At 51.3% G+C, this 27852-nt stretch overlaps 9 protein-coding genes across 9 annotated transcripts; 4 read left to right on the forward strand and 5 right to left on the reverse strand.

Annotated features, from left to right (window-relative positions):
• Positions 1-35: 35 nt before the first annotated feature.
• PMZ80_006404 (uncharacterized protein) lies at positions 36-1093 on the reverse strand (the record flags this gene model as incomplete). The annotated part of the gene is made up of 2 exons (XM_064874817.1): positions 36-827; positions 872-1093. 2 exons carry the CDS (start codon positions 1091-1093, stop codon positions 36-38), a joined length of 1014 nt encoding a protein of 337 aa, XP_064729217.1.
• A 401-nt stretch (positions 1094-1494) lies between these two features.
• On the reverse strand, positions 1495-4125 carry PMZ80_006405 (uncharacterized protein; the record flags this gene model as incomplete). Its single annotated transcript, XM_064874818.1, has 1 exon — positions 1495-4125. The coding sequence occupies one exon, from the start codon at positions 4123-4125 to the stop codon at positions 1495-1497; it is 2631 nt and encodes an 876-aa protein (XP_064729218.1).
• Positions 4126-4454: 329 nt separating this feature from the next.
• Positions 4455-5693, forward strand: KTR4 (putative mannosyltransferase ktr4; the record flags this gene model as incomplete). Its single annotated transcript, XM_064874819.1, has 1 exon — positions 4455-5693. The coding sequence occupies one exon, from the start codon at positions 4455-4457 to the stop codon at positions 5691-5693; it is 1239 nt and encodes a 412-aa protein (XP_064729219.1).
• Positions 5694-6273: 580 nt separating this feature from the next.
• On the reverse strand, positions 6274-7008 carry COX6 (Cytochrome c oxidase subunit 6; the record flags this gene model as incomplete). Its single annotated transcript, XM_064874820.1, has 4 exons — positions 6274-6413; positions 6481-6598; positions 6652-6697; positions 6815-7008. 4 exons carry the CDS (start codon positions 7006-7008, stop codon positions 6274-6276), a joined length of 498 nt encoding a protein of 165 aa, XP_064729220.1.
• Positions 7009-7790: 782 nt separating this feature from the next.
• Positions 7791-8934, forward strand: ELO2_2 (Fatty acyl-CoA elongase/Polyunsaturated fatty acid specific elongation enzyme; the record flags this gene model as incomplete). Its single annotated transcript, XM_064874821.1, has 3 exons — positions 7791-8210; positions 8262-8455; positions 8505-8934. 3 exons carry the CDS (start codon positions 7791-7793, stop codon positions 8932-8934), a joined length of 1044 nt encoding a protein of 347 aa, XP_064729221.1.
• A 514-nt stretch (positions 8935-9448) lies between these two features.
• Positions 9449-13615, reverse strand: ADE6 (phosphoribosylformylglycinamidine synthase; the record flags this gene model as incomplete). Its single annotated transcript, XM_064874822.1, has 1 exon — positions 9449-13615. The coding sequence occupies one exon, from the start codon at positions 13613-13615 to the stop codon at positions 9449-9451; it is 4167 nt and encodes a 1388-aa protein (XP_064729222.1).
• An 867-nt stretch (positions 13616-14482) lies between these two features.
• Positions 14483-21020, forward strand: HGT3 (Ribulose bisphosphate carboxylase large chain; the record flags this gene model as incomplete). Its single annotated transcript, XM_064874823.1, has 7 exons — positions 14483-14626; positions 14686-16006; positions 18630-19149; positions 19202-19279; positions 19333-19815; positions 19864-20576; positions 20629-21020. The coding sequence occupies 7 exons, from the start codon at positions 14483-14485 to the stop codon at positions 21018-21020; spliced, it is 3651 nt and encodes a 1216-aa protein (XP_064729223.1).
• Positions 21021-22001: 981 nt separating this feature from the next.
• Positions 22002-24389, forward strand: PMZ80_006411 (uncharacterized protein; the record flags this gene model as incomplete). The annotated part of the gene is made up of 1 exon (XM_064874824.1): positions 22002-24389. One exon carries the CDS (start codon positions 22002-22004, stop codon positions 24387-24389), a length of 2388 nt encoding a protein of 795 aa, XP_064729224.1.
• Positions 24390-26352: 1963 nt separating this feature from the next.
• PMZ80_006412 (uncharacterized protein) lies at positions 26353-27597 on the reverse strand (the record flags this gene model as incomplete). The annotated part of the gene is made up of 1 exon (XM_064874825.1): positions 26353-27597. The coding sequence occupies one exon, from the start codon at positions 27595-27597 to the stop codon at positions 26353-26355; it is 1245 nt and encodes a 414-aa protein (XP_064729225.1).
• Between the last annotated feature and the right edge of the window lie 255 nt (positions 27598-27852).

Raw genomic sequence — 27852 nt, forward strand, 5'->3', positions numbered from 1 at the left:
GGTTGAACATCGACGTCAGCAGTGGCGTTGATCGTCTAGACTGTTTCGTTGAATGAAGGATGAGCGTAATGACTCGTATCTGCTTGAGCAACTGAAGAGACAGATTGAGCTTCGTCGTGCCCATGTGAGAGTCGTTGCTCTTTGTTCAAGCTCAAACTAGCTTCATCTACTGATGCCTGCTGTGCAGTCTCAGCATCTGTTTGTTCGTTCACCGCTTGGAAATGGACTTTTCGTGGGTGCGGCTCTTCTTCCGTGCGATCTGTTGTAGAGTTCCCTTCGACTTGTGGTATATGAGATGATTGCGGGCTCTCTTTTGATGCGACATTAGCAGTAGCATTTACTCCACGAGGCTCGTCTGCCGAGAGGTCGGAATTGGTTGACTTATGGAGGTCATCTTGCAGGGATATTTGGTGTGCTCGTTGCTCGTCTGTGGGTTCTGAAATGACTGTGACCGACGTTTCTGACAATGACGCCATGAGATGTGAGCCCTGGTTATGCTCGATAGCCGACGCTTCTGTAGCTGCCGAGCTATCATATGGTGGTGCAGGTATCGACTCTCGGGAGGATGCTTCTGGGATGCGCATAGGTGTCGACGTGGACAAAGTGGATCGAGATGCTCTAACAGTGGGTGATGGTATACAAGTGGGAAGCGTTGGTGTGGTACCAGCTACATCGCCGACGGCAGGGGGTGTTCGAGGCGCAGTATTCTGCGAGAGATCTGGCTCTGTAGGCGAAGGAGGTGTTGCAGGCCGTAGTGACATTCTTGACAAGTTGTCCACCACATCTGCATTGGCATCGTTGTGGAATTCAGTATCCTGCTCCTCTCTCTGTCAGTCCGACAGCTCGATTAGAAGGCGATGAATGTTCTTACCGTCCGCGCATCAAACACTTCTCGACCGTCCTCAATATAGCCTAGACCAATCTCTGGAGAGTCTGGCGCTTGCTCCAATTCGTTGTCAGAGATCTCGCTGACCGTAGGAGCCGAGACTGAGCCAGTGGTAAGCTCTTTTTCGGCCTGCGACTCGTCTGCGCCTGTAGACACCGCAGGAAGGCCTCGTACATATGCCCTTGCTGCCGCTGGGAAAGATTCCATGGCTGCGACCAAAGTCTGTTAATCTGACTGATTGACTTTGTCAGCGCGCGCAGGTGGATCGTGTAAAGGAAATACTTACACCAGCTGCGCTGTTCATCTATCTGGTCGCCCAAGCTGTATCTATGTGAAAACTCGTGTGTTTCTCGACCGCGACCTGACTGTGCGTTGCGCGTCGCAAACCAGAAAGAAAATCTTGAGATGAGTGATGGAAAGAGCAGAACGAATGTGTCGAGGCGGAAGGCTGGATGGTGTACCGGCTTCAATTGAGATATTTCACTTCCTCGCATCAAAATTTTGCTAGAGTGAAAGCTCTGTATCGGAAAGAATGAAAGGCCGACCTAAGCTGTATCGCGCGTCGCAAAACCATCATCATCTTGCATGTTATCCCCAGTGCAAGAATCCTACCTGATCTGGTTCCAATCCAATCTATCCGCCAACTGCTCCAGATGCTGCACATGTCCACCTGCCCGTCCTACTCCTCTCAGTCCCGCAATGAAGAACTTGAGATGCCTACGCAATTGTGCCTGTACCTTCCTCAACTCCTTCACAATACTCGTGTCGTCTTCCAGGACAATGAAAGAAGAATAGCCATCTCCTAGCTGTCCTGCATCGTCGTCTTCGCTATCTGAACCGTATTGATCTACTCGCAAGGTCTTTCTGCGACTCAGAGCTGACATGAAAGAGCTCGCTTCGTGGTCAGAGTCGACGTGCTGCGCTTTGGCAGGATTTGATACTAGGTCGGAGAAGCGTATGCATAAGTCGAGAAGAGTAATTAGAGACTGTCTCAATACCTTGAGCTTGGGTACAGCGAGGCAGGAGTACTCCAAACTAGTCATATAGCCCTTGTGCACCTTGATCATCTCGTCCACGGTCGTGGCATTGTGTATGTCCTGTCGCATGGCAAGTGTCAAAGGACTTATCGTAGTGGTCATGAGGTGGTCGTAAAGGGTGTTGACGAAAGTAAGCAACGTGAAGGCAAGGATTTGCGCGAATTTCTGGTCCCTTAGTGTGGCATCGTCGGCCAATGGTGTTGACATGGCAGAGAGGTACCCAGTACGTTCGATGCAGTACTTTGCTCGGCGAATCTGCGTAAGCACCAATGAGACTCGACGATATGCGGTCATCGAGTCCTCGTCAATGATGTTTGCAAGCGGCCAAGACAGTACGTACTCAAAAGCGAGCGCGTTCAGGATCTTCACTGATATTCTCCGGTTGTGCATACTTCTTGATGAGGTGTACGCCGAATGAATGGTGATTGCGTCAGGAACATGTGGTAATCCTTGAGTGTGGAACGCTTCTTCGAGCATATCTCTCAACTGGAAGCGGTCGTTCCAGCCTGTTATGCAACGATCGATCCTATCGAAAAGCTTCATCTCGATTTCATCCAACAGGACACTATCTTGTCGTAGGTAAATATAACCCAGTGCATCGAGTGTTTCCTCGAACCCGCAATGTGCGCTTAGAAGCACTTTTAACTGCTCAGTCTGCCTCTGCAAGAGGTCGGTGACTGTCCCGTGCCAAACGTTTTCGAAAGAAGCGGCAAAAGGGATGGCAGTATCGGCGTGCACCTCTTCTAGAAGAGCATGTCGCTTGTGGACGTCGGTGAACGGCACTCCACTGTTGGTTCCTGACAGAATTTGCTTTAAGAATGCGGATGTCTTCCCACATGCGAGTATGTTACCAGCTGTATTGGCTAGGAAAGCAGGCGGCCGATGCTGGCCGGTCATCTGTAGGACATACCGACCATGCCACAGTTTACGAGGATGTTGCTTCGAGGACTGGATGTTGATGAAGAATGCTTCGTTGTCCGCATCGATTTGTCCACATTCAAGCCACTCCCAGACCGGGCCCAAGTACGCGTGCAGGGCTGGCACAAGCAACGAGCATAGACACTGGTAGGTCTGTAGTTGCCCGTCGACTTGACTGCTCTGCACAGCGTCATAAAGTTTCTCGAGGCAGGTGATCGAATCATCATTTCCTACCTCGTCCAAAAATCGCGCAACAGCACTGACAGTTGTGCTCAAATCTCCGACGGCACAAGCAAGCCTCAGGACGCTGGTTGCACTGGTCTTGGTTGGGCTAATGAATTCTTGCTGCATGGTATCAAGCTGCCTGCTGTAGTCCTTCAGAACTCCTCCAGCCGCATTCTTCATAGCCGCAACGTAAGCGCAATCGGTCTCGTTGCCAATCCAGCGACTCACGGTATCGAAATCTCGGCGAGCGCTGGATATCTGTTCCACAAGTAAATCTAGTGATCTAGGCGGTATGCCACGGATGTTGGCAGATGGTCTCAGCTGGTAGTGATTATGCTTTGCGGAGAACAGGTTGACGGGGTATCCGTGCAGAAAGAGGAGTATCTGTCGGATAAAGGTCCCTTCGCTGATTTGATCCATATTTGGTCCATGTCGAATATTATCAGCCTGAGCACTGGCAGCTTTATCATCCAGCTCGTACAAGAGGCTGCTCTGGTCGAACAGAAAGTCGTGGTCTTGCTTACCTGCATGACGATTAGCAGACACGGTTGAGCTTGGAGTGCCAAAGGTATGGTCATCATCCTCGTAGCCAGAGTCATCAGCATCGCTGAAATCCGGCACTTTCCATAGTCGGTCGTGTCGGTCAATAGGGTCATCCGCCAGGACGTCCTTCCATCGAAGTGGTGGCGGTGTGCCAATCCGAGGTGGCACCCGATACAGCTCGAGCAGGCGTTCATTCCTGGCAGGGTCGCCTGAAAGATGGAGGAACAGGTCAAGTACATCAGGAAGCCAGTTGTTCTGGAATTCCTTGAGCTCATTTCTCCGCTGTCTTAGGGCATCGGAGAGATTCGCCAGGCTCAAGATCTGGAACTTTTCCTCCAAGCCAGTGAGCCTCTCCGCGACTTCGAACTGGTTCGTGCGGGCATAGTTATGTCGTTTTACACGTCGACGAAAGGCGTCTTGGAATTTCTTCTGATTCGTGGTAGATGTGGTTTGTGTGCTCAGTATTGACGAAGAGAGCTGATCCAGCCAATTGTTCAGGGTGGCCGGCGTAGCCATTTTGCGTCCTCTTGTCGCTGGAAATGCAGCATCGTCTGTTTCCGAAGAATCACAGCGACCCAATCGCGCTTACCACTCCGGCTATGATGGTTTTCAGAAGACACACTTGTGAAAAGCGGTATCGTGAACGCGTCTCTTTAATTTAGCAGGGATGCGGTCTTGGCTACCGAATCTGGCCCCCATCAGAACCATAGGCGACACCAACCCATGCGCATGCGACTGATACAAAACCATGATCGTTTGCGCCAATCCATTCCCTGCTCCCTGTGCAAAGAAATAAATCCTCATTGCCTCCCTATGGCTATGAGGCATCACACCCCTCTTCAATAATGGGAGTGGCACGACCGATACGATTCCTCGGAGCAGTCTGCCTACTGCTCGTCTTTGCCCTCATCTACATCACCCAGTTCCACAAACCCACCAACCTCGGCCTCCCAAACCTGGGAGACACCAGCACCAGCACAAACGATGTCGACGTCAACACCGGCGGCAAGATAACCCACTGGGACAAAGACCCCCTCCTCGACCCAGTAGGCGAACCACCAGAGCCACTATGGCGCCACACAACCAACGACTACACCCCCGACAGCCCCAACTCAGCCCGCATAAACGCCACGCTCCTCTCCCTCGTCCGCAACGAAGAACTCGACGACCTAATCCCTTCCATGCGAGAACTAGAACAAACATGGAACTCCAAATTCAACTACCCCTGGACCTTCTTCAACGACGTTCCCTTCACCGAAGAATTCAAGCGGCGCACTCAAGCAGCGACAAAGGCAAAGTGTAACTACCACGTTATACCAGATGAGCACTGGGACATGCCCAGCTGGATCAGCAAGGACCTCTACGAGGAGTCAGCCAAGATCCTCGAGGAGAACAAAGTGCAGTACTCCGGCAAGATCTCCTACAACAAGATGTGCAGGTGGAACAGCGGCATGTTCTACCGGCATCCCGCATTAAAAGACGTCCAGTACTACTGGCGGGTTGAGCCAAAGGTCAAGTTCTTCTGCGATGTAGACTACGATGTCTTCCGATACATGCAGGATCACAATAAGACCTATGGATTCAACATCAACCTGTTTGATGCGCCAGAGTCAATACCCAGTCTGTGGCCCGAAACAATCAAGTTCCTCGCCGCACACCCAGAACATCTCTCCAAGAACAACGCAATGCAATGGCTCGTCGATAACGAGAGGAGACCAGACATCAACATGAAAGCCCACGGCTACAGCACATGCCACTTCTGGACGAACTTCGAGATCGCAGATATGACTTTCTGGCGCTCACAGGCGTACGAGGACTACTTCAACCACCTAGACAGGGCGGGCGGTTTCTTCTACGAGAGATGGGGTGATGCCCCTGTGCATGCTATTGCGCTGGGCTTGTTCGAGGATTCGAGCAAGATACACTGGTTCAAGGATATCGGGTACAACCATGTGCCGTTCTATAACTGCCCGAATTCGCCGAAGTGCAGGGGTTGCAAGGCTGGGCAGTTTTATGCTGGGGAATCTTGGTTGCAGAGGGAGGATTGCAGGCCGTTGTGGTTCAAGTATGTTGGTATGGGATAGAGTTGGTATACGATCATGTGCCAGTTGTTTACCAGGATCCTTTCGAGTTTTGCTATGCTGCCGTTGCTTGACTTGGACATGTACAGGGTGCACTACTCCGGCGATTGGGGGTTCGTGTTAGAAGCCTTCGGTAGAGGTACGCATTCACGAGGCGTTCAATTTATATAGTATTTCCTCTTGAGGTATGGGTGTCTTGACGCCGGTGAAATGACGCTAGATGATCATTGCGCGGTCAAATCACCTTTTACCGTCTTTATGGCAAATCTCGATTGCTGTGTCCCACTAAAATCCCTCGTGGCAGGGGTGAACTGATGCCAACGGATGCGGCCCAAAGGTAGACGCGAGATATGCAAAAAACCCAGGACGGCATGGAGACAGGAGGAACTGGTCTGAAGTAGCTGCTGTACATTGATTTTGGTCATTGTAAAGACCAGGAGCATATCCGTGACCTCAGAGCATGACATGCTAACCTCAAGTTCCTCCTCGGGCTTACCGCCAGCGACCAGCCTCAGACGCTCCCCAAGTTTAACGGCTTCCGGATTGTAATCAGTTCTCAAAATAATATGCCATTTGTCGCTTTCTATGGGTTGTAGAACGGGCTGTCGGTGCCCTCAGAGTACAATTCCTCCTTGAGGTGAATTCCCAGCTCTTCCCGCACTGGCTTCAATTCCTCCAAGTATTCCTGATATTGGTGTACATTCTCGACCTTTGCCTTGATGCCTGTTCTCAAGTATTAGCTCGCACGTCTGTGGAGTGGTGTTACCGAACACCCATTGAGTCGTCGTACCTTCGAATATCCTGACAGCAGTCGGGAAGTCATTGACCCGTCGAGCAGCCTTCAGGGCAGCTGTAATTACACCGGGAGAAGGGACCAAGTCGTATGCGAATGCGTTGTTCAAGTTCCTCTGTGAAATGTCAGACCATCCATACCCGGTCTCTATTGCCATGCGAGCATTACCTGAAGTTCGAAGACATCCTGCACCTTATCGAACTCTGACTCGTATCTATCAAGCACTTATCAGCCATCTGTTCATGCTTTGTTTCACGTTCTCCTCAAAAGTGGTGTGATATGCGCAAAATTATTCCATAGTCGTAGATAGGACCCCATTGCTCAGTCGTACCTTTGTGAGAACTCCTCAAATGTCTCTTCACCGTGTTCCGAGCTTCTCTGCACGGCGGAGGAGCTGAAGGGGGCCCTGGCGCAGATGATCGATGTGCTAGGAGCTACACGTGCAGCTCTCGGGGCAGCTCTGAACGTAGGTCGAAATAAGGACGAAGACGGTCGAGCAGCAGCTCGGAGGACGTTGAGCGCCATTGCTACGGCGTGGAGGTGTCAAAGGAGCGGAGGTGGGAAGTCAATGGTGGTGGACGTTGAACGGTGGTACTTCTTGAGTTTAGGTCATCAAATTGAGCTTGCGAGAGAAAGCGCAACATTGGCCGGCAAGTGCGCAGGTACGGCTACGCAGATGGCCAAGGCTGCAGCTTCCCTTTCGAGAATGGAGCTCTCCTGACTGGTTCGCTCTTTCCCGGTCGGCAGACCTGCCTGTCTTCTAATTTGTCCTAGTCTCTCGGACTCGGAAATCCGGTCTCTTTCAATAAGCACGAGCACTCGAAGATGCAGCGAACTTCAACTTCGAATTCGAACACATGCTATGAGACAGTCCTCCTTGGTGCCATGTGAGCAGTTACACCCTCTGATGCGCGTCTATCGCATGAGATACGAGAGACGGCGGCTTTCGCTCTTCGGGAGATTGACCTATGGAATTGCACGAATCGGAGAGTCAGGAAGCGAACGGTTCGGACAAGATTAATCAGACAAGCGTCGGCTGAAGACGACCCTCCACTCGCAAGTCGTGCAGGACACGCGCAGTTCCCCTGACGTCTACCCCAGCACAAACAAATTCAATTTAACTGAATATTGCCCACCAGCCGGAAGCCAAACCTTTCACCACTTCCGCTTGCTGTTGTCGAGTTCGTGCAATCTGTCGATTTGCGACGTTACCTTTTCCCTTCTCAGTCTCTCCTTCAACAAGTACATTTTCTTTGACCGTCGCAAAGTCGAAAATTCACGTCCATCATCAGCACCCCCCCAGCAGTATGGCAGACCTGTTCAACCTCAAGAATGTCGAGGTGGGCATGCCTACCCTCGAACGACCCTTCGGTATCAAACTATGGGATGGCTTCAGCAAGTTTTGGACAGCAATATTTGGTTATGCGCCCGAGAATTTCAGATTCACTGTGGGGGAGACATATATGTCAACGCTGCAAGAGACGATAATCGCCCTGGTGGCATACTACATCATAGTATTCGGTGGACGGGAACTGATGCGCAATCGGAAACCATTTGTGCTGAATGGTCCATTCATGGTGCACAACTTTTACTTGACTGTAATCAGTGGTCTGCTTTTGCTACTCTTTATTGAGCAGCTGTTGCCCACTCTGGTCAACCGAGGCGTGTTCCACGCAATCTGCAGCTACAACGGTGGCTGGACCAAGCCGCTTGTCACATTGTATTATGTGAGTATCAAACCACAGACGTGAGTAACATCGAAGTACTAATCCGGGCAGATGAACTACCTGACCAAGTACCTCGAACTCATTGACACCATCTTCCTCGTTCTCAAGAAGAAACCCTTGACATTCCTCCACACCTACCACCACGGAGCCACTGCTCTGCTTTGCTATACTCAGCTCATCGGACATACCGCAGTCTCATGGGTTCCAATTGTTCTCAACTTGTGTGTCCACGTTGTGATGTACTGGTAAGAACAAGCGATCTTCGAAGACTGGACTAGAAATTGACATGACCAGGTACTATTTCCAGTCTGCACGTGGCATCCGAATCTGGTGGAAGAAATACATTACAATCATGCAAATCACCCAATTCATCGTTGATCTCGGCTTCGTCTACTTCGCCTCTTACACTTACTTCACGAGCACCTACTTCCCGTGGATGCCGAACGCCGGTCGATGCGCAGGTGAGGAGTTTGCAGCTATCGCTGGTGTGGTCATCCTCAGCTCCTACCTCCTCCTATTCATCTCGTTCTACTTCGCAACCTATAAGAAAGATGTCAAGACAGGACGACCGAGAAGAAATACTGGCCGAGATGCGCTCATTGCTATGGCGGGACAACAGCTACCAGGCGCTGATGGTACCACCGCATCTATCGATGACAAGAGAAACAGTGGCGCAGTCACAACGGGACGATCAGGACCCACGACACGATCGAGAAAGGCATAGGAAGCCACGGACATACCGGAAACAAGCACAGTAGCAGCCACTCCACCTCTAATACCGGTCGCCAACAAATACAGAATGCGAGCAGCGTTCGACTTAGATACGAGACTCGAAAACATTCCTCCCTACCTCACAGAAGCACCAAACCCAGCCTGTCCGGAGGAGAAGGTAAGCAAAGGGTTTTGCTGAGCAAGTTGTACAATAGACGTGGGCAAGCCCAAAGAGAAAGAGCTTAGACGCATTGCTATGGACTCAAGAGCACGGAAGGGAAAACACATCAGCGCCTCTTTAGCCATCGAGTGATAATGATTTCACATGAGTTCTGCATTGTATAAATAGTTTCACACCATCAGAAATGGTCCAGGGGCCACGACTCTTCGAGAGTACAAAGACTATGATTTACGTATAATAATGTAATTGAATGTGCAAAACACTCTAGCAATTTTGTCTATAATCATCGAAAAAACATGAAGCAATTATCATGCAATCATGACCATCACCCAATCTTAGGTCAAACCTAACCACACCACCTCCTCGCACTCCTAAACAACCTCATCCAAGCACCCCCATGCTCAACGAACTCCTCCCTCCGACTCTCAGGCACATAACTCCCCGCCGCCGCCCCAAGCACAGTCCGCTCAGGATGCGGCATCAACGCAAACACCCTCCCATCCCTACTCCTCACACCAGCAATCCCCTCCGGCGACCCATTAGGATTAAACGGATACCGCTGCGTCGGCTTGAGCGTGTTATTATCCACGTACCTCAACGGCGCAAGACCAGACTCAACGAACTCCCTCGCCAACTGCGCGTTCTGCGCCTCGAGCGACTCCTTCGTTGACGACGCGGCGGTCAAGTTGGGTACATTGCACAGGAAGCTTGCTCTTCCTTCACCGTGAGCCGTCGCAATCGGTAGTGAGGACGTATCCATGCCGTGAAGGAACACACTCGGCGCCAACCTCTCACTGCTCAACCCCGTATTCAACGCAGTAGGATCCGACACATTAACCATACACACCCGCGCCTCATACTGCTCCGACTCATTCCTCTCAAAACTCGGCCAGCTCTCCGCACCAGGAATAAGTTCCTTCAATTTACTCAGCACCTGACACCCATTACACACGCCCAACGTGAACGTATCAACCCGTTTAAAGAACGCCTCGAACTCGGCGCGTGTAGGCGGGTGAAACAGGATTGATTTCGCCCAACCCTGACCCGCGCCAAGGACATCGCCGAAGGAGAACCCGCCGCAGAGGGCGAGGCCTTGGAATTGAGCGAGGGAGGTCCGGTTGGACATGATATCCGTCATGTGCACGTCGTAGGCGGCGAAACCGGCGGTGTGGAATGCGAATGCCATTTCGGCGTGGCCGTTTGTGCCTTGGTCGCGGAGGATCGCGACGCGCGGTTTAGATGCGGGGCGTATGTAGTTTAGGACTGTGGCGTAGGCGGGTGTGAGGTCTGCTTTGGGGTCGAAACTGAGGTGGTATGTCAGGCCTGCGTCGAAGTCATCGTTTATGTTGTCGTGTTCTTGGTCGGCGCAAACTGGGTTATCGCGCAGCTGCTGCATCCAGTGGGATGTGTTCGACCAGGTCTGTTGTAGTGTTGAGCGGCTTGCGCGATAGATCAATTTTGCGCGCCAGTAGAAGGAGAGGTTCTGTTTGCTGGAGGATTCCTTGCCTATGCTGCCGATCTTGTAGATAAGGCCTGGTGGGGGTCCGCAGGTGGCGAAGCAGGCTTTGAATTTTGTTTCGTCTGTTTTGCGGACTTGGAAGATTGCGCCGAGTTCTTCGTTGAAGAGGGTTGGGAGGATGTCGGGGGTGTTGGGAGAGGGACAGATGGACTCGAGGGAGATGGACATGCCGCTGCGGCCGGCGAAGGCCATTTCGGCGAGGGTTGTGAAGAGGCCGCCGTCGCTGCGGTCGTGGTAGGCGAGGACTAGGTCTTGTTCGTGGAGTTTTTGGGTGGCGTCGAAGAAGTCTTTGAGGAGTTGGGTGGAACGGATGTCGGGGCATGAGTTGCCGACTTGTTTGAAGGATTGGGCGAGGATTGAGCCGCCCATTGCTTTGTGGCCGAGGCCTAGGTCGACGAAGAAGAGACTTGTTTCGCCGACTTCGTTGTAGCGGCGGACTTGGGGTGTCCATGTTTTGGTTACGTCGAGGACGGGGGCGAATGCTGATATGACGAGGGAGAGGGGCGCTGTTACCTCTTTGTTTTCTCTGCTTTCGTCGTCTTGCCAACGCATCTTCATGGACATTGAATCTTTACCGACTGGGATTGAGATGCCTAGTTGGGGACATAAGTGCATGCCAATGGCTTCTACAGCCTCGTAAATACCGGCACCTTCGCCCGGATGACTGGCGGCAGACATCCAATTGGCAGAGAGCTTCACTTCTGATAGCTGCCCTTTGATATCAGCAGCTGTCAGATTCATTAGAGACTCTGCAACCGCCATTCGAGCTGACGCGGCGTATGAGATTAGGGCAAGAGTTGGCTTCTCGCCCATTGCTTCTGCCTCGCCAGTTCTGATACCATGTGTTAATGATGTGGCAGTAACGCCAACATCTGCCACTGGAACCTGCCATGGTCCAACGAACTGGTCTCGTGCTGTCAAGCCGCCTACTGTCCTGTCGCCAATTGTTATCAAGAAGGACTTGGAACCCACGGCGGGCATCTGTAGCACTCGGCTGATGGCCTCGTCAAGCACTTTCTCTGTTGGCACATCTGGTATGTAGGTATGAAGGCTGCTGTCAAACGCCGGTAGGTGCATCTTGCGGGTCTGAACCTCACGACTCATTTTGGGAGGTTTTCCGAATAGAACAGACATGGGTAAATCGATCGGTTGTTGGCCGCCCATATGATCACGGTCGGTCAATACCATTCTGTTCTCCTGGTTGTTCTTCTGGCCGGTCGCCTGTCCGACAATTGAATAACGACACCGTTCACGCTCAGCAATGGCTCTGAATTTGTTAAGTCCCTCTTGCCCCACCGCCAGGACGTACCGTTCTTGTGCCTCACAACACCAGATCTCCATCGGACTCATGCTCCCGTCTGCATTGTCCACATCCCGAAGTTCAAACTTGGCGCCCAGAAATCCTGCGTCCTTGACCAATTCTGGGAGAGCATTCGATAGCCCTCCAGCACCAACATCATGTATGAACAGAATAGGGCTGTCTTTGCCAAGAGAAGAGCAGGCGTTAATAACTTCTTGTGCACGTCGCTGCATTTCAGGGTTGCCTCTCTGCACACTCGCAAAGTCAAGGTCGACCGATCCTGACCCAGACGTAACACTTGATGCGGCACCTCCACCAAGGCCAATCAGCATAGCTGGACCGCCCATGACTATTAGGTGAGCACCTGCGTGAACGATATCCGGATCTTTCAGTGCAAGCTGCGGTCTGACTGTGCCGACACCACCAGCGATCATAATGGGTTTGTGGTATCCTCTGACCTCCTTCTGGTCGTTCTCAATGTCCACCTGCAAAAGCAGTGTTCTGAAGTACCCATTGATACATGGTCGGCCAAACTCGTTATTGAAAGCAGCACTTCCAATGGGTGCTTCAAGCATAATGTCGAGACTGCTAGCAATGTGGTTGGGCTTTCCGTACTCTAGCTCCCATGGTTGCTTGTGTCCGGGTATCAACAGGTCTGAGACAGTGAAACCAACAAGTCCAGCTTTCGGCTTCGAACCTCTTCCTACAGCGCCTTCGTCACGAATTTCTCCTCCTGATCCAGTAGCCGCACCTGGAAATGGAGATACGGCTGTAGGATGGTTATGCGTCTCGACTTTGGCCAGATATGGCACCATTTCCTCAACAGGCTGCCACTGACCTGTGCTTGTGCTCGGACACCACTGCGTGCCCTTGAATCCTTCCAGGACAGCAGCGTTATCCTCGTAAGCACTTACAGTGCCAATGGGGTTGAGTTTGTGTGTATTCCTGATCATACCAAATAAGCTGTTGTTCTTCCTCTGCCCGTCAATGGTCCACGATGCATTGAAGATCTTGTGCCGGCAATGCTCTGAATTGACCTGCGCAAACATGAACAGCTCGACGTCAGTAGGTTTGCGCGCAACAGGCCCATCTTTCGAGTATGCATCGGCTAAGTACTGAATCTCTGATGCGTCAAGCGCAAGTCCTAGAGTCTTGTTTAGTTCTTGTAACTTGTCCATTGGAGATCCTCCTGCCTCGGCCAGATCAAACGCTTGCAAAGGCCTCGTAGGCTGAGTCACAAATTCTTCTGTGAGGTTCGGCTCGCTCTCATACACCTTCTCTGTCATTCGATCATGGAGATAGTCCAGCTGCTTTGAGGTGAGGCCACTCTGTCCATTCTTAGGTGTAAGGACAAGTTTGATCCCCCTCTCGATTCGTCTCACGTGTGATCGAAGACCACAAACCTGTGCAATATTGGTGGCCTTGGAACTCCATGGAGAAATCGTGCCTGGTCTTGGCAAGACATAGAAGGTTTTGCTACCAGCAGCATCATTCACATCATCGGTCGCGGGCCCGTGACCTAATAGTTTCTCTAACAGATCCGATGCATTGTGGTCCAGTGGCTGCAGAAGATCAACATAGTGAATGTACTGTCCTTGTATGTCCTCGAGCTCTGCTTGTAGAGCGAGAGTCTGCTTTCGAAACTCAGAAAACGCCTCTGCGCCTGGTAACGCAATGACTTGCGGTGAAGACATGGCTGTGCCAATTGGTTCCAGCGTACTCAGGGCAGCATAACGAGCTCGAGAACACAATCGTGGTTGACAGAAATCTGGAAGGGATGGACTTTTGCGAGTCCTGCCCTAGTGTATCACGTGACCGGCAAAATTGTCTTCCAGCGGAAGCTCGATAAATCGCACTTTGTGACCCCTTGGTTGACATCAGCTTCTCGAGATTCACCGAGGCCAGATGCTGGTTGCCTTCTTCTACATAATCATGGTGTTAGTCGACGCTGCTTTCCAGTGCTACTTCGTACATCCTAGGATGCCAGCGTATTATCCAGATGTTTCGTGCTTCTGCAATGCATCACGATGAAGTTTCTCTCGGTCCGACCGCTACGATTGTTTTGGGGGAAACTGACCATGGAAGTTGATCTCTTACGATCGAAGTGTGCATCGAGACAACAGGAGGATTGGTACGAGTGATCCGCTTGAGGCTATTCAGAAGAAGCTTGCAGTGTGTCATTGCAATCGTCGAGGCAGCTAATAGCATTCAGTAAGTTGAAGGTCAGTTTTCTGTCTCCGGCGCTCAACGCAGCTGATCTCCTAGATGCAGCGTGAGAGGAGGAGGTCGTCAATACAGGTCGCAGGTCTTGGGGATCGTTCACTGTAGCAGATCTTTCACTTTGGTTGAGACGGAAGACGACACTTTCGTCTCTCGCAGAAAAGCTTTCAACACTTCCTCAAAATTATTTTCTGGCAGATCGCAACCTTGAATCTCGTCCACCTCGTTCTGCGCGCTCTACCATATTCTGCACCGCCTACAGTGTCTTCGTATGTTGCGCCAAACACTTATGCGCTTAGCTGACTCTGTTCTCAGCCTGAAAGACTACCAGAGTTGTCACGATGCCATCGCGACCTCCAACCAACAATAACAAGAAGCGTACTCACACACAGACACAGTCTTCGCAGTCCTTCATGCCTCAAGCCTACCCACCAATGAGTAGCAACACTCATGACAACGGTTCATTCAACGAGGCAAACAGTACTGTATGCCATGACACTAAACCCACGTCTCGAGGCGAGCATGCGCTAACGCAATCATACAGTTTGAGCCCATGGTGGAGGACAATCAACATCAAGGACCTCTCGTCTTCGAACAGGCTGGAAGCAGCACGAATATCAATGACCAAAACGTGTTCGCTCTGCCACTCTTCCCACAGCCCCTTCCTCAAACCTCCGCGTCCAACACCCTAAGTATGAGCAACGAGTCACTGGGTCTTCAGACCATTTCGACTCACCCAAACCTCACACAAGCACCAACCTCGAACCAAGAGAACAATAGCGATCAACAAGACACCACTCAGCTGCCGCCAGCAGAAACCATGCTGTTGGAAGGCTTCAAAGCACAGATCAGTAGCACACGGAACGGCTTTCAGGAACAGATCGATATCGCCAAGAGTGGGTTCCAGGAACAGGTCACAACGAGTCAAATTGGCTTCAATGGTGTTTATGAAGCCGTGCAAGATCTAATCACCAAGACCGGCGAAGTTAGTGACAGTGTGCAGAAGGTTGCAGACGGGGTATCAAGCAACAATGGTCACATGCATGATGTGCTCAGGTCAACTCGAGAGGTGGCCTCCTCGACGGAGAAGGTGGCTGGGTTGACTGACAAGACATACGACCGTATGGGAACTCTCGTTACTGCTACCATGGGTCTGAGAGAGGACTTTCAAGATGTGAGAACCGAGTTTCAAGGTCTAAGGGTCGACGTTCAGGGTCTGCAGACCGGTATGAAGGAGATGTGCAACGCCGTCAACAAGTCAGCCGAAACCATGACCAACGTCGCTTCCTTGCTTGCAAGCTTGGTCGATAGACTCGGGCAGACGATTCCTGCGAATGATCAACCACAAGATTCCGCCAACGACACCAGCCCGGCAATCACATCTACAAGTAGCCCACTACCTGGCGATGGTCCTCGAGGAGTCAAGCGAGCTCGACTGTCCAACGAACCCGAACCAACCATGTTCGAGATTCAAGTCCGAATCCTGCAAAGCACATCTGTCCTCTGGGAGACCACTGCCGAGACGCCCATCCTGATCGAGACCGCCAATTGTGAGCAACTAAAGCAATTCTGCGCCAAGATCGAACTTGCCTACTCAGCTCGAGTTGGGCCTACGATCATGCAGCAGAACATCCGCAAATACAAGTTCGAGATTACAGGCTTCGCAATTATGGTCGGCACAGCAGGCGAGCCAGAGGAGTTGCAGAAAGTCAGTGCCCAGGCTTACACTAGATGGTATACGAACACCTATGTCAACAAAGAAGGGTCGCAGTTGACCAGGATCCGAACAACATTCGTTGCGGAGGGACGCGCGGATCTTGAGGGTGATTTTGGCAGCGCAGACGACGAGGGTCATCTATTCTTCTGTAATTTCTTCTCTTAGTGTCTCGAAACAAATTGCAGAGAGAGGGATGAGAGTGGTGGTGGTTGGATCTGTGTAACTGTGTGACAGGGCATGATCAGTAGTGACTGCCTAGGTACTGCACAACGCACGAACTTCGTAAATGTGGAGCGAACAACAGGTGACTGGCGTGGACAGGGATTGGGCAAAGTGTGAGTTTTGAGGCTAACAGAGCTATTGTTGCAAAGGCCGAGACTGCATCAGTTTGAACAAAGCGATTCTGAGCGAATTTGATACTTACAGAGCGGTTCGTCAGGGGGGCCTTGCATGGGCGGCCATGTGCCCGTGGACATACCTACTGCGGGCAGACACTTGAGATTGCTATTACACCTATCACAGATACCTCCAAGTCAGGAGGCTGCATCAGGCCTAGGTAGTAGCATACGTATCAACGAATCGAACAATGAATGTCCTAGCTCGGTCTTATTATATCATGGCTTGAAGGCTCGCTTGACAAGCTGAAGACACAAACTGTGCAACAAACAGAGCACAAACTTTATGCTGAGCAGCCCCTTCCTCTTTGATCACCATCGCTGCAGGCATCCCAGTCGCACTCTCGTGTTTCGTCGCAGCATCACAGCCTTGCTTCTCACTGTGCGATTGGTAAATCTATCTAGGTTGCAAGCATGCGACTTCGGCGCAACCAAGTTGGTGGCCTGGATAGATAAACATAATGCCATAAGCACAAGTCCTGCACTTTAATACCACTGCAAATTCGACGTATCAAGGTATCGTGCACCCATGGATACTCCTTGTTTCCGCAGGCCGTTGTCACCAGACCTGGGTAATCGTAAGGACTAGAGACAAGAGATGCAGTGAGTAGGGTTCGTCAGATTGGGACAAATGGAAGCACGATTTCCATGACAAGGCGTGGTTAGCACGTGACAGTCGTACCTACTGCCAACTCATTCGTGTTTCATTCGAAACCGCTGGATCAAGTCGCCCTCCTAGCTTGCTTGTCAACTCGACGAGCATGAAGGCAGAAAGAAGACAAGCAAAAAACGACAAAAAAAGGAAAAAGAATCGAACACCCGAAATCAGCTTTCTGCGTGTCAATCAGTCCAGGGGTCCTAGCCGATCAGTTCCTATAGCCAGATGGTGACTATGGGAGGTCGGCTCGAATCAGTCCTGGGGTCGACTAGCTGGCCGGTTTGTATCGATCAGTCCAGGGCTCCTAGCCGATCAGTTCCCATGACCAGCTGGTAGTTATGGGAGGTCGGTGTTGGATCAGTCCTGGAGGTCGACCAGCTTTCGTGCGTCTTTCCACTCGGCCATCAATGCAGTTTTTGCGATGACCAAGGGTTTTTATCAATTCTTGGGCATAATTTTCACTTTGCCCAATATATCTATTCGGCAGCCCAGGCAAGAGTCGCAATATCCGATAGCTTGCGGCGTTGTGCGGGTGACAACGACACCACTTGCATGAGTAAGGCATAAGGAGCGATTGTTACTGACTGAGTATCTTGTCGCAAGTGACGTTGTGAAACAATCACTACAACTTTGGCCTTGACCTTCTCTTATGGTGACTCTGCTGGATCGGGCAACCGGCCACAGATCTGCACCATGGTGGTTTTGAGTCATGTTAAAACTCCGATGACACCCAGAGGCAGCAGTTCTGCTTGAAGCCCAGCGCAGCGCATGGAAGAAGAGTCATTTTCGATCATCTAGAAAGCTGTGATGGAGAAATTAGGAAAGTGAAGTCAAAAGAGCTTGAAAGAGGTCGAAAAAGAGCGCTAGGCCAATAATAGAATGGCGCAATCGCATAATACTACTGCAGCCGGTTATTACTCGACCCGGCCACCACCTCGAACCTGAGATTTTAGACATAACAGTAGACAAACAGGTATCTTTTGCGACGGTTTGTCGTGTATCTGATTCCGAAATAGTGATTAGGGAGTCTACTAAAGCTCTGAATGCAGTAGATTTAGATACAGTAGTTTCGTAGAAATCATGGATATCAACTTTATAAAGTAGGATATAGAATATGGTATATACGATACGAGATCCGCGCTGCTGAACGAGATCATTACTTATCTCGCTGTACACCACATCTAAACTAGTGGGAGGCCACTTAGACTATAGGCATCGTTTACTGCACGCTCATTTTCTGATAATAAAGTATCTGAATGCAGAGTTGATCAATGTATACACTCGATCAGGTGCTGTGTAGCAGTTTTAGTCGTGGTGGCCGGTCGAGGTAATAACCGGCTGCAGTATAATACTCGGCATGGATGACCCTTGCGAGCCTGCTTTGCCTTGTTGACTGCAGCACCCAAGAAGACTTGGCCTTATCTGCCCTGATGATCACTGCCAGTCAACAAATCTCCTGGTGACCTGCGCCCGTGCTCACGATCTGGATGACCAAAAGTTGTGCACATTCTGCTATCTGTTGTCATACTCCACAGCAGCTGGTCAAGATTTTTCGCATGCTTCGAATCTGATTCATCCACGAGCTGCACGAGACTCGCTCCGGCGTTCGGGCAGCCCATCACATCTCATCCTGCGCCCGCTTCCGACCACATCCAGCATTTTTGGTGTCCACCTCGCTACCCTGCCGAGGCCTACTTGAACATCGAACATTCTCTTAGACCTAGAGGGCCGTCTAGAGACTGCCCTCCCCGTCACCATTGCTCCCAAAAGCAGTTCCGCCCATCTCCTCCACCGTCGCCAGCACTCCGAGCCCACCGACGAGGCAGCTGTAGCGTTGACTTCCGCCATAGACGAAAAAGACGGGACAAGGAGGGAGAGGTCACATTCTTCAGCTACTGAGTCCGACGACTTCTCGCTTTGGAGCGACACTGGTGATATTGCCGAACAGCTAGCTGACGAAGAAGACCCTCTCCGCATCGAGCTTGACCCCCTCAACAGCGAAGGTCGCAACCTTGACAATCGTGGACACGGTGGAGGACGGGGAAAGAGGGTTACCTTCCGAAACCAAGACCATTCGGAGAGAAAGAACACCAACGCTGGCGTTGATAAAGAGGCTATCACCATACCCAATCCTCCCCCGAGGCAGATAAGCAAAGCAGAGAAACTCCTTGCTCTTATCATGGCGCCTTCAGATCCCCAGGCCGCCCGTACAAGGGGCCTGGTAGGCAAACCGCTCTTGTACGTCTTCTCCGAAGATCGTGGGTGGCTACATGCTAATATACTATGCCAGATATTTTACAAGTGTTTTCGTTTCGTTAGGAGTCTTCCTTTTTGGATATGATCAGGGCGTTATGTCTGGCATTATCACGTATGAGACCCTCCCAATAAGCAACAGACCCGAACGCAGACTAATTCAACCAGTGGCCCATTCTTCAAGGATTACTTCAATCAACCCACTCGTGCTGAGATTGGTACCATGGTCGCCATTCTCGAAGTCGGCGCCTTCATATCTTCGCTTTCTGTTGGTCGCATAGGCGATATGATAGGGCGTCGGAGGACCATTCTGTACGGCTCAATGATTTTCTTCGTTGGCGGACTTCTGCAAACGTTCGCTAATGGTATGCCGATGATGATGCTTGGCCGTATCATCGCTGGGTTTGGCGTTGGTGCACTTTCGACTATTGTTCCGGTGTACCAGTCAGAGATCAGCCCGCCACATAACCGTGGAAAGCTCGCGTGTATAGAATTCACCGGCAACATCACCGGTTATGCGGCAAGTGTTTGGGTTGACTACTTCTGCAGTTATATTGAGAACGACTATGCGTGGAGATTGCCGCTGCTGATGCAGTGCGTGATGGGTGCGTTGCTGGGATTCGGAAGTCTCATCATCTGCGAGTCTCCACGGTACGTGCTTGATCCGCTCTTCCTTTGACGCTGCTAATAGACGTGTAGATGGCTGCTTGACAATGATCACGACGAGGAAGGCATCGTCGTTATTGCTAATTTGTACGGCAAGGGCGACATCCACAACGACAAAGCGCGTCAAGAGTATCGTGAAATCAAGATGAACGTTCTCATGCAGCGGATGGAGGGAGAACGATCTTATGGTGACATGTTCAAGAGATACTACAAGCGTGTGTTTATTGCCATGTCAGCTCAAGCCTTTGCTCAACTCAACGGTATCAACGTCATTTCGTACTACGCTCCTCTGGTCTTCGAGTCAGCCGGCTGGGTTGGCCGCGACGCCATCTTGATGACTGGAATCAACGCCTTCACATACCTCGCTTCGACAATCCCTCCTTGGTACCTAGTCGACCGATGGGGACGAAGGCCGATTCTGCTCTCGGGAGCAGTGGCGATGATAATCTCATTGTCATTAATCTCGTACTTCCTCTTTATCGACATCAGGTGGACTCCGACCTTGGTAGTCCTGTTCGTCATGATTTACAACGCAGCATTCGGTGCTAGTTGGGGACCTATTCCATGGCTTTACCCTCCGGAGATTCTTCCTCTGAGCATTAGGGCGAAAGGTGCCAGTTTGAGCACAGCAAGCAATTGGGCCTTCAACTGGCTCGTAGGCGAAATGACGCCCGTTCTTCAAGAAGTCATCAAGTGGCGTTTGTATTTGCTCCATGCCTTCTTTTGCGCAGTCAGTTTTGTACTCGGTAAGTCAACTAGGACTAGCTCGAGAGGATCATCCCAAACTAACGCTTCCAGTGTACTTCCTCTACCCAGAAACCGCGAATGTCCGACTCGAAGATATGAACGCATTGTTCGGGGATGCCACAACAGCTATGCCTACACCGGCCACGCAGGCCGAAAGAGGCTCTCTGATGGGTGTCGGATCGCCTGCATCTATGGACATTCGGCGAGGATCGCCACAGCTCGGTAATTTTGGAGCCAGTGACGCGATACCCGGACTCGACATTGATCCGCCGGATATGGAAATAGGCCCTGATGGCAAGCCGATTCAGAACCGTGGCAGAAGCCAGAGCGGAGGCGAGGGGTTCGGTGGCTGGATTGGAAGAATGGTATCGAGGACGAGGAACGGTGAACGGAGCGAGAGCAATCGAGGGCAATATGGGCGCATACATCAGGACGATGATTGATGAGTGTTCCCAACCAGAAGTCCTTGACTGCAATGTAATAGATTTGGGTACATGATGGTCTGCGCATGGCAACAAGCGAGACCGTCCATTTGGTGGTTTAGCTCATCTGTATTGCCCGGATGAGATGCTACCAGTCTTTGAGTCTGCACTGGTGATGGCCGCTGCCCATAGTCAGCTCTGGTGGTCACTTGCTGGCGAAAGTGAAGGTTGGAGCCAGGCAGGTTATGGTAACACCAAAGCCTAGAAGTGGATAAAAGTTCCGGTAGCGGGTTGATGGCCATGACTCGGGCCTGTTCTTTGTCCCACCGGAGGCGCCGGCGCTTGATTCTAGGGCTGAAGCAGGTTCCTTCTAGGCTTAGCGCATGTCCGCCTTCCACCAAGCTCCGCCTACTCCAGTCCTGTCATCGCCTGCGCCGATTGACCTTGTCATCTTACTATTGCATACTGCAATTGCCTACAGTGCATTGATTTCTGCAAAGCTTTTCTCGAGTCGAAGCATAACACTGCTTGCACAACAGAGCCTACAACTACGAGGGCCCCCACAAAGATCAAGCTCGAGGCACATGTGACAAGTTCGTCATCCCACCTGCAACTCAAACTCCTCATCCCAGACCGCAGTCCGCAGTCCGCAAACTGCAGATCGGTCCACCCGCGCAACTCGAGGCACAGCTACAACCAGGCGTACTTTTGCCGGCCAGCCTTACCTGCACTTTCACGTCAAGTCGTACGCGACTGTGAAGTCCAATACCTTCAGATCTAGAACACACTCTCACTTTGTCGCATAACCATTATTCTACAGTGAAAGAGCTGCTTGGCGATCGTTGGTGACAGGTCGACCTGTAAATACAGGACGACAGCGAGATCACAATGCGCAAACGCTAGACGCAGTGGTACTCGATGTCTCAACCTTCATTACGGCATCTTTCAAGGCTGTACTGAACCTCAGGCAGTTCTGCACCAGCTGCGAAGCACTTGTGCAACATGTCGCAATCGACTCAAGCAGCATCTTCACAAATTCAACCAACATCTCAATCCCAGCCAACTGTCGCAAGGCCTCCAAATCCGTTCGCAAAGTTCGACGACCGGATAGCTGAAGTGTGCAATCGCATAGTACCCAAGCATCCCTACGTGATCACCATACCCTCTGCTTTTCCCTACCGAAGACACACCACCGACCCAAATCGATGGTACCGGAATACACCGTTTGTCAGAAAGGAAGAGCAGCTACAGTACATGAGCTTGTTACTGCACCAAGATGATGACGAGTCGTTGTTGAAGGTAGATGGTGATAGGATAGACGAAGATGGCCGACTTGTCGCTCACCAACCTACGCCACAGTCCGGCTTCCCTAGCAGACCTCAGACCCCTGTTGAGACCGGCCCGAAGAAGAAGATTACCTTGAAGGACTACAAGACCAAGGACAAGAGTGCTGTCAACACTCCCGAGCGTCGACCCGCCGATGATATCCGAAGACAGGCTATCAAAAGTCACAAGGAAGAAGCAGATGCAAAGAGACAGGACCTTGAGCCAAAACCAAAGCCTCAGACTAAGCCGGAGCAGGAGCCTACAGAATCGAAGCCAGCCGTGCAGGAACCCAAGCCCGAAACCAAAGCCTCTCTTCAGAAGCCGACGCAGCATGACAGAGAGTCTCAGCGACCAGCTAAGAAGCGTCGACTCTCCGATGAAGGAGAAGACAGAACTCCCAAGCATGCCAATGGCCTGAAAACGAAGGAAGAGCCTGCTGAAAGGAGGGCACTGCCCAACCTGCTTTCGCCTGATATGCCCACACCAGGGAAGAAGCCCAAGACTAGAGATCTTCCAGCACTACTTTCTCCCAAGCTACCTCAAGCACTCGAAAAAGTTGCTGCTGCCCCATCACAACGAAGCGACGAGGTACGTGCCATTTTGAAAGGCATCAGCTCACCTGCTCGAGCTTCGGACAAGAAATCGGATGGTGTCGCAAGGGATGTGTCTCCTGCTCGCGTTCGTTCTGATAGTCAGCTCTCTGCCAAATCTGCAGCTCCTGTCGCCAAGGTCGCGTCGCCAGTCTCGAGGCCGCTGTCCACGCCAGCGTCCAAAGTCACTGCCACCCTAACTAATGGCCGAACAGCAAGTCCGAAGCCGAGGCAGCGGCATATCATCGTACTACGATATGGTAAGAAGAATCGCAAGCGTGTTGAGATGCTCCTGAAGCTTGGTGCCCCTAGGCCAAAGAAAGAGCAGATACAGACTGCTGAGAGAGAGCGGCCGACCTCGCTGAAACAGCCTGCGAAGGTAGATGCTCCAAAGTCGGACAAGAAACGACCTGCTGAACCAACCCCTGACCCTCCGGCCAAGAAGCCCAAACTCGCAGCCCCCTCTCTTGAACCGCCAGCGAAGATTGACCGACCATCCACACCGAGGCCAGATACGGCAGGTAGATCGCCTGCGTCTACTGCTAAGCCCAAATCCACATTTTCAACGCCGAAAAAAGAGCTGAAATCTGCTGCAATGCACAGAGTGGCATCCACTGACACATCCGAAGCTCGAACGCCGTCACAAGAAGTGGGACGCACATCTACGCCACTTGGTGTCAACAACTCGTCCCAGCCTAAGACTTCTCCTGCGCCTACTTCCACGCCAGCTAAAAGCGAAGAGCAAGCAGCATGGACTGACATCAATACCAGAATCTTTCAGCTTGGCCGCACTCTTAAGAAGGAAGGCTCGAAACTCGCGGAAGAGGGTGGTAGCAAGAAGAAGCAACAAGGTGTGGTTTTGCTGATTGAAGCATTGCTGTGCTTCATGCTCAATGCTGCAGCTCAGGCCCAGGCTCGACCCAACGTTGATCCTGGCTGGTCCACGATTCTGCCTTATCATGTCATGGTAAGGACGCAGTCTCGGCCGTACAAGCATCTGCACGGGCTTGTTGTGCAACTGGGTGCTGTATGTCGTCAGTTCTTGCATCAGGAACATATCAAGCGCTTGTCCAAGGAGACTTTGCCTGACGATCATATCGGGTCAGCGCCTACACCGGGAAGTGATGGTAACACAAGGACAGATGACAGTGCCAAGAAGCAGAAGTCCTTCCTCGAGCTCCGAGATGATCTTCTGAAGAATTCGAAGGAGCTGAAGATTGCCTGGCTTGAGGGCTCGAGGACCCTACCATACGACGTTATCGAGGATCAATATCCAGGTACCTGGTCAAGACGAGCGAAAGACTTCAGCAAGCGGAACCCTGACAAGCTCAATCCAAAGGAGTTGACGAAGGACTTCTACCTACCACTCGATGTATCAACGAATGTTTTCGAGGCTACAAATTTTGCATTGGCGTTCTTGAACGAATGGGCTATGATTGAGCAGGTTCAATGGAAGACCCGGATAGAGTTGTGATTACATGGTTTGGAGGATCCGAAAAGCCAGGACGGGCGTACAGGATGAATAGCTTTTGCTTTTATGATACCTTTGCAGCGACTATTTCAAGTTCTAGCTAGCAGGTAGTGCATATTTTCTTGCACATATCATTTTTAGCGTAGTCAATTTGGCAGGACGGCAGGCCCTTGTGCTTGCTGGACCAATACCAGTCATTGTTCATTTACATCAGCTCCTCTCGCTTTCCTGGGTTCACCATACGTGCCTGCCACGCCTGCCGGCAGACTACGGTAGTAGAACAAGCGAGTATCGGCAAACTTGCCTGTGTCCGAGCACAGAACCACTGCACATCATAGTGATGATGAACTCGTAACCATCATGATGTTGCGATATGAAGACAAGTCGTAGACCATCTGTCTACCGGCCGGTCAAGGGTTCTGGAGTCCAAGGCCCCAGATTAGGCAAGTTCGAATCGATTCCGAAGCTATGGCACTCGAGTTCTACTTCACTGCCGCAACATCAATATCTCGAACACTCGAGCGCCATTTGCCACGCCTCCCATCATGACACCCGGACGGTTCGAGTTCGAGCTGTCAAGAACCATGACCACTTGATGAAAAGAGTAGGAAGCGATGACTAGCGTGGGAGGTGGATGAGAGACTCTGTGTGGCAGTTATGATATTCGAAGAAATTCGCAGGAGCGTAGGTAGGGGAGGACCTCGACGAATATCTGTGCTGGTGTCCAGGAAGTTGTCACGAGACAGGTAGATACGCTCCTGGTCCAGGTTGACGGTTCCCGTAGCCTGCTGGCTGCTGCCTGATTCGGCACCATTCGAATCGCTCTGACAGTGACTCTTCCTTCCGAGCCCACAGTAGAAGGTACATATGTGAGTCCACGCAAAATTGACCCTGAAGCAGTCGCTACAAGAAGCATGACTTTCGAGTCAACTCGCCGCTCGCCTCTCTAGGAGAGTCGAATGGACCCCTGTCCTACGGGACTCTGCTTTTTGTTTAGTTTTTTTTATAATTTATATTAACGGGTTGAATTGCGGGCTGCAGTTGCACGCTGCACTCAATGTGGAGGAAGTGCAAGTGTTATCTGAACGAACGATTGGGCTATGGTCACACGTTCGAGTCGTGTCAGGAGTGAATAGTTTTTGTTGTTGGTCCTGCCGAAGTATATTCACATGTTTGCGTTGCTACTGCCAAATCAGGCGCTGCTGCCTGCCACGGTTGGCAGATTTCACTTGAACCGGTTGTGTCAAACGATAGGGATATATTGTAGTAGGCAATAATTGTCCTTCAGAAGAGTAGCTACAATCTATGAAACAATCCCATTAGGAATTAAACCATGGCCTCTGTCGAAAGACAAGTCACTCTTCTTTTGCAATTTTGTCCACTCGTGGTAGTCTCATTTCGGTTTTTTGTTCCTGCTGATCAGGAATCTAGGTCAACTTCAAAATTGCGCCTGGGTCTCTTGTTCGACTCCGGCGCATCTGCAAACAAGAATGTCTTTTTTGGCGAAGGTCACGAGCATACGGAGTAGCTTGTGTGCAGAGGCACTGCTGCCTGGATGACCCCTGTCAGCTAAGGTCATGCTCAAGATTTGTGGCGCTGGATCGGCCCGTTGTGGCCGTGGCGGAGGGAGCATGGATAGTAAATGCTCCGGTTGGCTGACATCAGGGTACCCCCTGAGCCCCTCTGTAGCTCGGAAACATCTAGCCACAGCACGAAAACGAATCTGATCAATACTTGCGGATCTTTATTGGCCTAGCCTACCTCCTCAATATACACAATCGCTTGGGTGACCGCCTCATGCGAGTCAGCCGCCTTCAAATTGCGCCAAAGACCCATTGAACCGCGACCTAGCACACGCTTGCAGACCATGAGGCCCTTCTGCAGTTGTTCCTTTGTTCGGCGACATAGAGATCAGTCGCAGCAATTCGTCGTCAGCGACAGAGGCCGAAACGTACATCAATTCTATTCATGCACCTGAGTCCTCCCTGAATTGCCTCAGGAGTTCGACAACTTCTGCTCTCGTCCTACCTTCTCTCAACGCCCTTAGCACAATATCCGTCTGACTCTCCGGCGCCATACCACCCGGCGCAGGAGGTCTCCTGTCCAGATTGGTTGGAAACGGGTACGCATCCGTCATCGTTCTCACCGCACACTCCGCCTCAATCTCGTTCAACTTTCCCCCTTCAACTAGAGCTGTTAATTCATCCCAACACGCAACAACAATCTTGTCATGATCAATCGTCTCCATCGTCTTACCGAACGCACTACTAATCTGCAGCAGATTCGCACTTCTATCCACTCCACTCGGACCAGGCTCCGTTCGATTCTCGCCAGCCGCATGCATCAAAGCAGGATTGAAGAACACCGCATCGCCCTTCTCCAAAGGCAGACTAACCCAGTGCTCTGCGAAGTACTCCTTGACTTCTTCCCTCCTCCAGGCCATATACCCATCTTCGAGCAACTGTGAGTAAGGGAGGAACCTCGTCGGTCCACTCTCCAACGGCATGTCACTGTGCGCCACCGCACCCTGCAACGTCAAGAATTGGCTGGTAGCATGCGTCGTCTTCGGCCATCGTGCGCATTGCTCCGCCGTCTGGAAACCGAGGTGGTAGTCCCGATGTGGCGTCTGTGGTGCGCCTCCTGGACGCACAATGTTCACTTGAGCTGTCACTGTGTAGTCTGGACCGAGCCATGATTCGCTGGCATGTCGAAGCCATGGGTTCGAGTAGTACTGAATGAACGATTTGGAGTCAGCTAAGGCGTGTTTCTGGAGCGAGTTCCAGATTCGGGAGTTCGCATTCGAGGCTGCGAAGTGGTCGCCTCGACTGGTTGAGGCTTCGGCGGCGATGATACGGTCGAATGCTTGATTTGATTTGTCGATGATTGATAGAGAGGTGGGTGAATAGAAATGCTTGAGGATGTAGACGCCGGGTCCTGTGTGGAGAATGGAATGCCATTCTTCTTGGAATGCTGAGACTGTGGTTTCGTCGCTTGAGGAGTAGGATGATAGATCATATATGGGTATGTTGTTGGGTGTGCTCTTGCAGTGTGGATATGATGACTGGGTTGTGGCCCTCGAGCAGAGGCTTTTCAAGGTGGAAATGCTACTTGGGGCATCAAGACGGTAAAGTCTGCTGGAAGCCGCTCTTTCCGCTTTGTCGCTGTAGCCGTTCATAGCTTTGTCGCCATCCGCATTTCCGTTTGTAGTCATGTTAGAGGTAGTGTTATGTGCTGAGTGTAATTGTCAGGCTTTTCCTCGTGCACTGGACCAGCACTGGTCATGATAGATATACCCGCGAAGTTGATGCCAAGCCAGGGCGGAAAGCTTTCCGAAAACGGAAAGAGTCTGCCGAAGTCGTAGGGAGTTGTTCGAAAGGCCATTCAGCTGTTCATCACGAGCATTTCAACAACGCAAGTGCAATCAAGAGCAGAGAGATCATGTATACCTACCTTATTGAGAAGATTT

The sequence above is a fragment of the Knufia obscura genome (genome assembly GCF_036327395.1).
Source record: "Knufia obscura strain CCFEE 5817 isolate CBS 148926 chromosome Unknown scaffold_7, whole genome shotgun sequence".
In the NCBI taxonomy this organism is placed as follows: domain Eukaryota; kingdom Fungi; phylum Ascomycota; class Eurotiomycetes; order Chaetothyriales; family Trichomeriaceae; genus Knufia; species Knufia obscura.